Raw genomic sequence first — 14,558 nt, 5'->3', positions numbered from 1 at the left:
ACACATTTCTGAGCTTCCCTGTGAGATGGACAATGGAACCTTGGACACAATTATAACTGAGGAAACTGGAGGGTCCTTATCATACAGTTTTCTTAAATGAGGCAAAATCAGAAAGGGTGTTCTACCGAATTCTATCCCATTCTTTCTCCTCAGCAGATACCTGCATCAGTAGGAAGGGGTGCTAATGGCATAAGCTTTCTGTAAGTGTGCATGTATATTCTTATAAAAATATTTTCATTGAAATATGTATATTATTTTTTAAAATCCTCTTTATCCAGTTGTGACACTGATGTGTTCAGCCAGTCTGTCTCTGAAAACTCAGTATTTTAAGCTTTAAAATAGCAACAATGTAAAAACTCAAACCTCTAGGTTTGTAAGAGACCTCAGGAGGTCATCTAGTCCAAGCACCTGCTCAAAGCAAGACCAATTCCCAACTAAATCATCCCACTAAAACTAAAAACTAAACTAAAAACTTCTACGGATGGAGATTCCATCACCTCCCTAGATAACCCATTCCAGTGCTTCACCACCCTCCTAGTGAAAAAGTTTTTCCTAATATCCAACCTAGGCCTCCCTCACTGCAACTTGAGACCATTGCTTCTTGTTCTGTCATCTGCCACCACTGAGAACAGCCCAGCTCCATCCTCTTTGAAACCCCACTTCAGGTAGTTGAAAGTTCCTATCAAATCCCCCCTCACTCTTCTCTTCTGCAGACTAAATAAGCCCAGTTCCCTTAGCCTCTCCTCATAAATCATGTGCCCCAGACCCCTAATCATTTCCGTTGCCCTCCGCTGAACTCTCTCCAATTTGTCCACATCCTTTCTGTAGTGGGGGGCCCAAAACTGGATACAATACTCCAGATGTGGCCTCACCAGTGCCGAATAGAGGGGAATAATCACATTATTGTATTATGGTTCTTACAAGTATTTTACATTTTTGCATTATGAATTTACATCTTTTATTACGAATTTTACTCAGTGAATTTTACAATATTTTCTAATGTTGCAAGTGTCATTTTATTGACACTTGCAACAATCCCTTTTAACTAGCAGGAGCTAATCAAATGAATAAAACATTTGATAGGAAGGAGGTAGACAAACTATCTGATATGGGGATAAACCAGAGCAAGTACTGGAAAAAGGGTGGCTCAGTGAATTAGTACTGGAATAGTATTGGTAATGATTCTCCTTGAGGTTTCCATCTAACTGGCACCTATTTGGTGGCTTATGTGAACAATGGGTCAGAGCCTGGTTTAAATCCTTTGAAAGAAAACAAGCTTTATCAAATTACAGCAACTGAGGATCTGACCCTACCTGTGGTTTCAGTCCAAATCTTAATTATCATGTAGTCACATCACAAAAAATTAATATCATTTATACTATTGCTGCGAGTCCCAGCAGTGATGTCACAGGTTTAAAGGACATAGAGCCCTCTCCCTTTCCACTTTCTTGTATTGCTCCTACCTCAAGAAATTGATATTCCTTATGGAAGCAACTAGATAATTTGAAATGTTTAGTACCATCAGTGTGTTCTTCTTCAAACATATTTACGCACCTGACATTTCCTTTGGTGTTTCTGAGAACTGTTGCAGCAAAATTTTGTGTAACGCCAACCAGACTGATTCCATCCACTTCTACAATTTGGTCATTTACTTGGATCCTTTCAGAAAAACAAATAAAATTCCTAAATTACTCATCAAAACATAAAAGGAAGCAATAATTGTAGCTTTTAAAAAAGTGTTTGAAGTTTTACCAAAATAAAACAAACTGAGGTAAATGCCATCCATACAACATAATGAAGCTTATTTGTGTGTGATATAGATCCCAATTCAGGAAAGGGCTGGCTTCACTGGTATATAGCACATGCTTAAATGCATTCCTGAAGTGGGGCAAAGCATGCTTTGCTATTTAATATTGCTGAGTACTGGAAGCAACAGCAAGGAAAAAAATACAAAATTATGTCACTGCCTGTGTACAGATATCTCATCATTACAACTTTAGACAATCTTAGTATTATGAGTAATTACATTCCTCCATCCTCCATATCAGTAGTACTGTATGTAATCACAGGTAAAACAAATTGCTGAATCTGGAACATTACAAAACTAAACTTAGACCTGGTCTATACTTAAAAGTTAAAGTGACCTAGCTACATCACTCAGGACTGTATGCCGTAGTTAGGTCAACCTAGCCCAGAGCGTAGACACAGCTAAGCTGATGGAAGAATTTGCCCGTAGACCTGGTTACCAACTCTAGGAGAGGTGGATTAACTACACTGAGGGGAAAACCCCTTCCACTGACGTAGGAAGTGTCAGCTATAGTACTACAGTGACACAGCTGAAGCATCAGAGCTATGTTGCTATAGTGGTCGTAGTGTAGACATACCTTGAGATACTTGAATAACTTATACATTGTACTTTTCTAAGCAATCTTGAAGAACAATGTAAACTGCAGTTTTAGTATTTCATGCTACTTGAAAACTGAGTATTCTTTAGAGCAAAAGAATATTTTAATAATCTATAATGTATCTAAAAGGCCGCTGCTCAGTAGATTATGCCTAAATTTCAGATAAAGGTAATTTTAAAGACTAATTTACCCTAAGAGGTCTGATCTTGCATCCCCTGGATACTAGGAATTCTCAATTACCTGAAAGGGAGTCTTGGGTGTACAAGCAATGAAGGATAAGGCCTTACATTGTTTTACCAGGGGAAGAATCTCCTAGATTTTAAACATCTATTTATAACACAATCTACTGCTCCATGTGACAAAGTTAAAAAAAATGAATTGCTACTCTTTGTTCTGGAATACACAAACATGCATCCCTAGGGCAGAGATAGCATCATCATTTATTAAAGGTACGTGGAGGGAAGAGAGCCATATCAAATTCAACTCTGCTAGAAACATACAAATTCCAACAGTTTTTTGAATAAAAAAGGATATAAAAATTGTAAACGAAACGTATTTTCGGAATCTGTATGTGAACTACTATATCAGATAACACAGATTTAAAAAGAACCAACAGAAACAGAGCAGATGAAAACTTCTTGTTTTAAGTCAAGATATTTAAAAATGGCACTTTCTCCTGAGCATAAATACCTAATAATGGAAGTTTTCCATAGGACCTCAGAACCACATGCTCCGGGAATGCAAATTAGAAACTACATTTTGTGGAGGAGTACTAAAAATAATTTCACTCTCAGCTTTGGCATAACACCTCACATTTCTACATGCCTTTTGAATAATATCTTCCAACTTTTTGGACTATACTGCTGAACATAAATGGCTCCTTGGAGCTACTTTGGTAGCTTCTAAGTTCATACTGTCACTGTGGACCAACTGTGGATCACTGGATTATTTCCCAGCTGGAGACAGCAAATTTTGAAAATATTGCTTTTGTGGAAGCCTACAAACTGCATCTTTGCAACCCCACTTGCCCCCCTCTCCCCTTCAGAACTGTATGTCATTTTTATACATGTAACTGTTGCCGTTACATTGAACATACTTCAATAATATAAAAAGATTGACAGATTTTGACAGTCTTTTTGTCCATTAGCTCACTTTGGTTTTTACTTCTCTCTGTATTTCTTTTCTTTGCTGCTAACTAATTTATTTCCATGACTTATTTCTGTCTTCTTAATCCTCCAAATACATAATATGTGCCATCCAAAAGGACATTTCTTATATGATGCCAAGTAAGTATTCCTATATATACACATGTAAGAGTAATCACGTTTATTTTCCAGTCATGTCTTATTCTATGTTTGGAAAGAATCCTTGACCCTGGAGACACTACCAAAATAAGCCAATACTAATATGATTTTCCATGTAATTGAGAACTGTTTTGTCAAAAGGCCAGTCCATAAAGAAATTAATGTGCATTTTTGCTTGTTAAAACTGCTTTTGCAATTAACATGATTTCACATGCAAATCTGTTATTTGTGCACAAATGGCCAGTTTGTCAAATAGCTGGCCATTTGCAAGTGGAAATTCACAAATTGCACATGGAACTATACAGAAATTAGGCAAACATGCTTACGTATATTAGCATCATTTTGTATCTGACCTTTTGAAACTCAGGCCTTAATATGTAAAAATGGAATAAAAATGCTAATAAAAAATGTAGAGGTAACATGTTAAATGTATGTTAAAATTACAGAATAAAATAATCAGAGTTCCTTTTCAATAAATTTAATTCTTTCCTCTCTCTTTATCCATCTGGGATTTTGAAGATATAACTGTCAAGATGACTTTGTCAGGTTTGTATTGGATGGTGCACATAGGTAGTTGTCTTTACAAAATCAGCATTAAATGACAAAGGAGCAGGAGGAAAAATTCAGTCCTAAAATCTTTTTTTAAACAGCAGAATCAACAGCATCCTTTTCTAAATATTAAAGGATTTTTTATGATCAATATGAAGATGAAGGATGGCTATTAATTTACATCAGGTGCAATTAATTTCCAGACAGTTATTTTCACCCTTTCACCCCCGCATTTCCTTCTTCCGCCATCCTGTTCCTGACTCACTTTTAGAGATGTGTTGAATAGCTTGGCAGTAATCTGAATAACAACATGCTATTTCGAGCACGTGTGTGTGTGAGTGTGAGAGAGAGAACAAATTAAGTATCAAATGGGAGAAAGGTTTACGGGTGACAAAGACTTAAAAAGAAAAAGTTTAACAGCATTTTATTATGAATGAAATTGGTGGTTTCTCTATTATTTTCGAAGGGCTAGTTCTTCAAGCCTCACAGGTAACAGCAGTTATTCACCAATATGAACTAATTTAAGTTGCTGGAACAACTTGCATAATTGCTACTCAATATCAGAAAGGTTGCAGAATTAGGCCCTAAAAATGTGAATTCATATTTTGCAGAGATATAATTTAGTACGTTTCAAGTTGTGAACTGTTACACACTCCTCAGAAGCTGTTCTCAGGTAAATTTATTATCAGAAAAATATTTTCAAATGACATATAATTCACTACACCTGTCCTGTACTTGAACTGGGAGATTATTTATACAAAGTAGCCAGTTATCCTATCACATGTGATAAGAGTATTGATATTTGATACTCAGTTTGCCCACTGATTCCTTCACTTTTTATTACCTCTGTCTATCTAGCATCCTATTCTTAATTTGGACTGGAGCTTACAACAAGCTCTCTGGTTAAATTGGCCAATGACATTTACCACAGAATGCCCTTTACATGGTAACTACCCAACATCTGCTATGTCTAGAGCAGCATGAATTAAGACAGTGGTGCTCAGTCACTTGGAATTCCCACACTACAGGTTTCTCATCTTCCCTGAGGGCAAGTAATACCCGGAGTAATCTGCTGACTTGTTACAGTAAATTTTCCATGCTTTTCTGCAATATTGAAGTATGATTCTTATCTAAAAATTACAATATTAGAAATCCCATCCCAATCTTTAATCAATTATTCTAGGATATTTGAGACATTCCTCAAAATATATTCATATTTATTACTAAAAGATGGTCTTTTAATTATTATGCTTACTGATTACCATATAAGGATGAGGTTGAAAGAACCTCCAGACCTGATGCACAATAGATATTCCATATTCAGGGATAGGCTGCTCCATATTCAGAGAGCTGTGTACACCTGTCTCAAATTAATGAAGTCTTTTGGAAAGAACATGAGAGAGTTCTTTCTCAGCTGCCTGAGCATTAGTCAATTGAGGACAAATATTAAAGGGGCTAAAGCAAAAATCTAGTATGATCTCCCTGATGAGGGACCTACACCAACTTGTGCAGGCTGTGTTTGTCTGGAGTATAAACAGTCCTGAACCAGCCCCCAAAACATCAAAGAAGGAGCCTCATATGTGGTGTCACAAAGGTGCAGACTGCCATACATCCAAGCAATTGAAGACGACTTCTTGTCAATCTCTGTGGGCTGCTTTGAATCTTTGAGATGACATCTGCTAACATCGATAATCTGTTGGAGGGAAGATAAGCCCTGGCTGATATAGTGTCTAAGGAGGCTCCTATGAACTCCACTCTTTGCACCAGGCTCAAAGTAAATTTCTCAATGTTGAGCGGCAATTCTAGCTTGCAGAACTCAGATCTCATCATCCTTATGGTGTCAAAAACCTCATTTTAAGATTGGCCCTTGAGTAGCCAGTCATTGAGGTATAGAAAAATTACTATGCCCAGACATTGAAGGTAAGCTGCGACCACTGCCAGTATCTCAAGGAACACTCTTGGGGCAGGCAAGAAGGTCGAACGGGAACACTTGATACTGAAAGTAATCCTGATCTTCTGAAAAACACAAGAACTGTTCATAAGCTGGGTGGATTTTTAGGGGGGAGATTTTTGATAGCCCACAGCATAGTAACATGCCTAGACCACTGCCAGCAGCTGGAATACCAATTATTACGCTTATTGCTGAAAGCAGCTAAAAAGGCAGCTACTGAAACCTTAGCACAACTAACAGGAGGGGAAAGTGAATGCCCACAAGAAGTAAGCATGGCCATGCGCCCTCCTGACTTGAGCTTCTCAAAGCTGCTGAAGCATGAGGTTTTGCACGATAGGAAGTCTGGCAACATTTTAACTGTTGCTTGTGAAATACATTTGGTTAACCGATGGAAAATTCACTGGATGGAAAACTCCACACAACTTCTGCTCAGCAGGATTTTTTGTTTTTGTTTTTTATGAACAAGCTATGTAATTGGGTATAAAAGGGGGAAGAGGTCTGAACTCGGTGGACATTTTAATACTTAGGACACTTCAGACATTTCTGGGATCCCTCTCATGTTCCCCTGCAGACAGAAGGGAGGCCACCAGAAGTCTACAGATCTCCACTCGAGACCTCCTTAAGATCTTGCCTAAATACTAATCTGAGGTTTATTTGCAGTGCTCTCTTAACCTGTTGAGGACATATGTAAGTGATGGAGACTAAATAAAGTAAAAGCTTTCAGTAAAAGCACTTTTGTTTGCATCAACCATTTATCGACTGGATGTGCCACATCACCATTGATTTATTTCCTGACACCACCTTGCAGAGAGTAAAGTTATCGAGAGCTGGAATGCATGTGTGCAATCACTCAAAGAAGAATTTATAATACTGAAGATCACTTTGCACTAGTGATTTTCAAAAAGTGCATGTTAAGTGAGAAATGAGGAACTCAGGGGCACAAAACTGCACAGGAAAAGCTAGGAAAATGTTGCTGAGGAACATTTTTTCACAGATACCGATCATTAAAAATTCTCTTTGAAGCCAATTTAGAAGCCTACCTTTAGGTACCCAAATTAGAACATTTGGGCCAGAACACTAACTCAAATTTCTAGTTATAAAATTACACACAACTTTTTGCCATATGCAAACCACCAGAAATTATTTTCTACAAAAATCAATATCCACAATAACCATTGCTGAGGAAGATTCCAAACACTGAATCTAGTTTACCTGCCATCTCTTTCGGCTGCCCCACCTTCTGTTACTGTTTTGACAAATATTCCCAGTTTTTCAAGGCCTGCATCTGCTCCAACTCCCATTCCAATAATACTGATGCCAAGTCCATCTTCATCTGTGGAGAAGACAAGTAAAAGCAGCAACACATGCTTGATTTTAAAGTAATTTGGCATTTAAAGACGTACATTTGCGTATAGCTTTTGTTTTCTTTTGATTTTTTCACATGATTAAACCCATTTTTAGTATTTCCTTGGTGAGAACCTTAATTTTCTGCAGTTTTAATAACACACCAAAGATATATAATATTGCATTTGCCATTTGGAAAAGGTTACTACAGTTAGCCAAGACAGATAGTGTTCCAGAGGAGAATGAAAAGTTAATATGAAAAATCATGTCAATCAACGTGTAAGGTGAACTACACGAAACAATATTCTTACAGAAATACAGAACTATTGTCCTCAAGCTGGTTCTTTAAATAATTATTACTGAATATTTTTCAGTCTGAAGGGCCAAGAGATTTGCAACGGCTCCTCGAGAATTAAAGTTATGCCCTCTAAGCAAATGCAGCAATCCCTTTAAAGATTTGCACATCAGTTTAGAGAAATTGCAAGTGGTGCTCAGAATGCATACCTTTTCCTAGTTCCACTGGAAAAAGCTCTAGCTTTTCCACGCGCTTTTCAAGTTCATATTCAGCTGATGCAGCCACTGGGTCAACTTCATCATTTCTCCGGTCATAGTCTTCATTGGAGTATGTGTTGAAAACCTTTGAAAATATGCCAGTATTGATCAACTATCCATTCCAGAAAAGACAGTTAACTTAAGGAAATAGCTGCTATATGTATCCATTTTTATAGCTTTTTCTATTACATTGGTTGAAATGAGTTTTTAAGGCAATGTTCCCCTCCTCCCCTCAAAGTTCAGGTTTTTAAATTAGCACTTTATTCATGAAACAGTCTCCTAAGGACTGAAAATCAATTCTGAATATAACTAACTCATTTTTACCATATGTGGTTATAAATGCAGTATATGTTTTAGAAGGACTGACTCATTCTACTTCTTTCAATAATTAAACACACAAACATATGGTTCCAATCAAACATTGCTCCATCTAAATAGTAAAGATCTCCAAATACTTATGAAAGTAGAACACACAGGAACTACTGTGATTAACTGTAACTTGTATCTAATCTCAACTCTGATTTTTCCTCCTGAGGGTCCAATTTGCACACACAAAACCAAAGCTGAAGCTGACTACTGCTAATATGAAAAACCATTTACAACATCCTCTGGCAAGGAGTTCCACAGGTTGACTGTGCATTGTGTGAAAATACTTCCTTCTGTTTTAAATCCGCAGCCTATTAATTTCATTGAGTGACCCCTAGTTCTGATGTTATGAGAAGGAGTAAATAACACTTACTTACTTTCTCCACATCAGTCATGATTTTATAGACTTCAATCATATCCTCTCCTAGTAGTCTCTTTTCCAAGCTGAAAAGTCCCAGTCTTATTTAATCTCTCCTCATCTGGCAAAAACTCCATACCCCTAAACATTTTAGTTAGACTTTTGTGAACCTTTTCCATTTCCAATATCTTTTTTGAGATGGGGCGATCACATCTGCATGCAGTAATCAAGATGTGGGCGTACCATGGATTTATACAGAGGAAACATTATATTTTCTGTCTTTGGAAATACTGACTGAAAAGAAGTAAAAACAATAAGACTGAAACAATTAAACCCATACTGCAGTCTAGAATGCCTTCTTTGCGTAACAAATCTCCATAATCATGTCAGAGACGGCTTTCCAGCTTGTAGACACACTGAGTTTCAGATGGTGTCTTGGCACATTTTTGCTTTGGATTTAAGCCTAGAGTTCACATGCTTCCTCAAAGAATCTAAACTCATCACATGTTTCCTTGGTAGAACAATCCATCGCCTTCATATTAATAGGACTGTCAAGAAAACCTTACAATACCACTAGAATCATGAAGAAAATAGTCATTGCTCAAAGTATTGATGCTACTGTCCAAGATAATAAAATCTTCTCTGCAGTGCTGTGGAAGCAACTTAGTCAGTACCGCATTAATTCCCCTAAAATAGTAGCTATATTAATATTATTGTAAGGAAACCAGTAGTACGATACTATGTTACTAGTAGCACAGAATTTGTGATAAGGTCCTCATGCTCTTTGGAGCGACTCACAACCATGAGTGTCTGCTTCAGGGCAGATGGTCAGAAAACAGGGCAGACACCCTGGTGGTATGTTCTATAATTAGATTTCAGCAAGACAGTAACAAATGTGAACTCTTGGATTACAATACCAGTCTTACCATGGAGTCACAGTCTCCTGAGATTCTCCAGTCTATCTTGCCACTTAGACAAACTGGATTTTGTGGTAAGAGATCACTTATACCAGTGGTTCTCAACCTTTTTCTGAGGCCCCCTTCAACATACTATAAAAACTCCAGGGCCCAGTGGGGGTGTGGGACCCTCAGGGCAGGGGCCTTGGACATAGGCGTAGTTTGACTTCTATTTTGGGGGGGCAGGGGCCACCAGGACTCGAGCCACGTCCACATGGCGAGGTCCAGGGAGAGCACCACTTCCACTCCCTGACTCATCTCAGCAGGCCACCCAGCCTGTCTGGGTTGCAGGGGAGGGGGCGCGCAACCAAAAATTACAACTCAAAGATATGGGACTTAGCTCAAAAAGTTTGAAAACAGTTTAGGGTGCAGGCAGCGGGTAGCTCAAGGGGCAGGGAGCGGGTAGCTGGGGCTGTGTGCAGGCACGGGGGTAGCTCAGGGTGCAGGGAGGGGGTAGCTGGGGTACAGAGAGAGGCTAGCTAGGGGCTGTATGTGGGCAGGAGGTAGCCAGGGGCCATGTGCGGGCTTGGGAGTAGCTCAGAGGGCAGGGAGAGTAGCTATGGGCTGTGTGCCAGGAGGACTCCCTTGCAGTCCCTGTTCCACGAAAGCTCTGCCAGCCACGGAGCCAGGTCTCCTCACCCTGGCAGCTCTTACAAGCTGCATGAGCAAAGCGGGCTGGGAACTGAGGAGCAGCTTCAACCCAGGGCACCAGCAGGAGAGGAGCGAACACTGCCACTGCCTGGTCCATGACACGACTCAGAGCAGCAGCTGCCCCAGACTGTCCGGCTCTGGCTTACTGCCTCCGACCTGGCCAGGGGGTGGGGAGAGGAGATGTGGGGGGAAGTGTGGAGCTACCCCCGGGACTGTTGTGATCTTGTGGTGCAGTTTGGGAGAGGGAGGGTGTTGATGGGTTCAGCCCCGCACCTCCCAGCTTCAGACCCTTGGGGGACACTAGGGCTTGGGCTCTGGGTTTAAGCCCTGTGGCCCCCTTGAAAGGGTTCACAGACACCAAGTGGGCCACAGACCCCCAGCTGAGAATTGCTGACTTACACCAAAAATCACACCACCACATCAGGTTGCTCCCAAGCCCAAGAGACCAGTCACTTACCCTAGAGCAATTCGTACTTTAGATCTTACACTAGTTTCCTGCTTTCCTCTAAATCCCCTTCCAATCCATTTTATCTAATAACCATACCCCATCCATAATGAGTACCTGCACAGGACACCCGTCACAAGGAGGCATCCTCAATTATTTTGGCTGAGAGAGAGATTTTATGAAACTGTTTTGGGTATAAATACTCCCTCTCCCCCGTCACCTGGAAGAGCAATGTCCCCCACCTGGTCCAGCCACTTCCTGTTCCTCCTTACTTCATCCAGGTAAACTTTCTATTTCTTCCCTCTCTGCTGCCAACTGCCAAGGCAGCTCCCTACAGGGGCAAAAACTCCTTTTCTTGTGGCCTGCCAAATAAGGACCCACCCACATACAGTGTTCTTTCAAAAGGCCCTTAATGATCGATTAATTTCTCCTACTGAAGCTACAGTACATCCAAACGATGAAATTTCTAGATACAATAGAAAGTAAATAGTAGGTTTCTATCTTTACATTAAACCATTTCAGGTTATAACAGCTTTGCTTGCAAGTTCTGAAAAGATTAATTTTCTTGGGAAGAAATCTTTTGCATAAGGCATCTTTAGTAACTGGTAGATTTGCAAAGGGTTTTTAAAGGTGAGAAATGCCTCTTTGATCTGGACAGGCTTTAAAAAGGAGTTCCTTAACTGCAGTAAGAATCTCTCTGTCTTGTAAAGGCTCTCCAAAGATTGATTAGCTTTTCAAGTGGTCTATTTCAAGTTCTAATTAAGGAAAGTTAAATAGTATTTTATGCATCACTGAATTCTTTTTGAATATTTTACCTTATAAGCTCCTTTTTCTAGGAAAACGTCATTTTACACATTTTAACATGTTCTGTAAGTTTATTACATAAATATATGATTTTCATTGTGAAATATTAACAATGACATTATTAATAGAGCATGCTCAATATTGTTCCAAAGTTCACATCTTCCCAGATGTGGATTCCAAAGGCTGTTAAATTGGGAGAGTGTGGGAATTGACCCTAAAATAAACTTTGCAACCTCGGTTTCATAAAATTATGTTGTATTTTCCTGTGTGGTTCTCAAAATGGGCTTGAACAGATGGATAGGGAGAATCACACAGGCTCCTTTCCCTATAGTCAGCATTCAGCCAGAGGATGACCTACGGGATTCCAATCTGTATGCAGTGTAAAGAAAGTATGTAGGGGTCAAAGACCTCCTGACTCAGCCCCATTTATCTTTGTGTTCTGAGATGTATGACTCACAGCCAGTATCTTGATTGTATCTCTGATACTAAGGAGAGTCACATGTCTGAGAACACTTCATCACACAACAGGCAAAGAGATCCTGCCACGGTAGAATGTGTGGGGATTTCACAGCACCAACACTGATATAAAGCCCCCTACAATTAAATCAGTGCATTTGTTGTGTTCTCTGGGAGGTTCTGTGGACACTTTGCTGTTCTTAGAAATAAAAGTCCTGATTCTGATCTCAGTTAACAGATTCTATGACCAGAAGGGAACCACTAGGATCACCCACTTTCGTGTCCTGCATACACAGGCTGGAGAATTTCCCAGACACTGAAGTAATGCTTCTTGAAAGAGATGACCCATGCAGCACAAAATGATCCTGGTGAATTGACTATTGATGCAATCCAAGCTGAAAAGAAGCTTAAGGGAAATAAGGTGGCAGGAGTCTGTAAAATTCCTGGAGAACTGTTAAGAAGCTCTGGACCAGCTATTCTTTTTTGTCTTTAGGTAAACATAATCTGGAGAACAGAGTCTGTCCCTTACAACTGGCAAAGACAACATTATTTTACCACATAGCAAGTATAAAGGTAGCAAATAAGACTGTTGTAACTACTGTGACATTACTCTTCTATCTGTCTTGGGAATGCAAGTACTCCATTCACATTGCATTTGTAGATATTATGGCTGCATTTGACTCTGTTGACTGGGAATTGCTTTGGCTGATCTTAAAGCTGAGAGGCGCCTCTGACCAGCCCTGTTTAATGTTCTATCTTCTATATGATGACTCCTCAAAATGCGTTCTTGTAAATGAGAAAAGAACCAGCTTCTTCCGAATTATGTCAGGTGTTTGACAAAGATGCATTGCCATTCCAGAACCCTTCAATGCTGTTGTAGACTATTTCCTTAACCAGATACTAAGTAAGTTTAGACCTAAACCTTGATGAAAAGAACCTCACCTATTGCTGATTTTCTTTTCATTCATGAACAAGCTCATCAAGAAGATAGTCCAAGGCCAACTACAGGCTCACTTAATTTAAGTTAACATCCTAGACCCAGCACATTTGGATTCAGGAGAGGACTTGGAATTGAAACCACTTCAGTAGCACTGATGGATGATCATCTGCTCTCAATGAATAGAAGGTAGACCTCCATTCTCATCGTCCTGCACCTCTCTGCAGCACTGAATACTGGTAACCTTAAGATAATGCTGCTTCACCTCACCTGAGACAAATAGCAGAGATCCAGGGTAATGCCCTAAAAAGATTTGAGCCTTTGCTGGAAGAACACACCCAATGAGTAGTGATGGGACACTGCACCTCCACACTACACCCCTCACTCACGTAGTCCAATAAGGATCAATTCTCTCTCCAATCCTGTTCAACATCTACATGCATCCAATAGGTGTACTGGTCAGATGACATGGACTACAAGTCTCAGCAAATACAGCTGACACACAGTTCTACCTATTTGTTGCCGCATCTGACCATACCACTACAATCAAAACAGTGCAGTGCTTGATGAGATCAGCTCATGAATGAAGAACAACTAGCTGAGGTTGAACCTAAAGCAAAACAAAGGTTATGTGGCGGGTAGAGGAAACACTTCATAGAATTTCCAGCCATTGTGCAGTCTCCTCTGGCTGAAGGTACATACCCACAATTAGTCAATTCAGTCCAGAGCCTCGGAGTGCTGCTGGATTCCTCACTGACACTAAACTTTCACATAGTGGCATGCATGAGTAACATTTTCTACCATTTCTGGCTGGCTAGGAGACCCTGTCCCCTCCTGAACCACTGGCCTCAGTTATTCATACCTTCGTCACCTCTCTTTCAGGCACTGCCTCTGATAATCCAGCCTAGTGATTGGAGCATGGGTTACAGCTGGGTATAGGGTGGGGCCCGGAATCGGGATCCAGGTACAGGCCAGAGGCAAACAAAGATCAGAGGCCACAGACAAATCAGAGTCAGAACTGTAGCCAGAGTCCAGGTGCAGGCCAGATGTCAAAGCCGGGTCGTCAGAGTTCAAAGAAAAGCCAAGTTGCTATCGATGTCAGAGTCCAGATATATGCCAAATATAAAAAATGGTCAGTCAGAATTTGGGAGTTTAGCGGGAATCAGGAGGCAGAGACAGGCCTGGAGCAGTCTGGTGATGAGGCTGGAGTGAGGTTAGTGCAGGCTCAAGCAAGGCTGGGGCAGGAGCAAGCTGAGGAGCAGGAGAAGGAACTGGCTGGAAGTAGCTGGAGTCTGGTGCACTGCAAAGCAGGAGTAGGGTTTCTGGAGGGTAGCAATGTTGCGCAGAGTCATACTGATCTGCAGCCCTGCTGAAGATGTGGAAATATCTGAGCCTAAACAAAGGAATGTGGTCCCGCCCCTCTGAATGTGTCTCCATGGTAAATTGAGAGGCATTGGAAATTAATTTACATAAAAGGTAA

General features: G+C 40.2%; 1 protein-coding gene across 9 annotated transcripts in view; it reads right to left on the bottom strand.

Annotated features, from left to right (window-relative positions):
• PPP1R9A (protein phosphatase 1 regulatory subunit 9A) overlaps positions 1-14,558 on the bottom strand; it is a 258,577-nt gene that overhangs the window by 112,671 nt on the left and 131,348 nt on the right. For all 9 annotated transcript variants that reach the window (XM_030550586.1, XM_030550585.1, XM_030550584.1 and 6 more), the window contains exons 3-5: positions 8,058-8,190; positions 7,422-7,542; positions 1,555-1,659 (exon numbers count right to left, since the gene is read on the bottom strand). In XM_030550586.1, coding sequence (XP_030406446.1) covers positions 1,555-1,659; positions 7,422-7,542; positions 8,058-8,190 — 359 coding nt within the window. The remainder of the gene's footprint in view (positions 1-1,554; positions 1,660-7,421; positions 7,543-8,057; positions 8,191-14,558) is intronic.

This window comes from Gopherus evgoodei, chromosome 2 (genome assembly GCF_007399415.2).
Source record: "Gopherus evgoodei ecotype Sinaloan lineage chromosome 2, rGopEvg1_v1.p, whole genome shotgun sequence".
In the NCBI taxonomy this organism is placed as follows: Eukaryota; Metazoa; Chordata; order Testudines; family Testudinidae; genus Gopherus; species Gopherus evgoodei.
The sequence above is the reverse complement of the archived record's forward strand: the minus strand, read 5'-3'. Positions and strand labels throughout refer to the sequence as shown.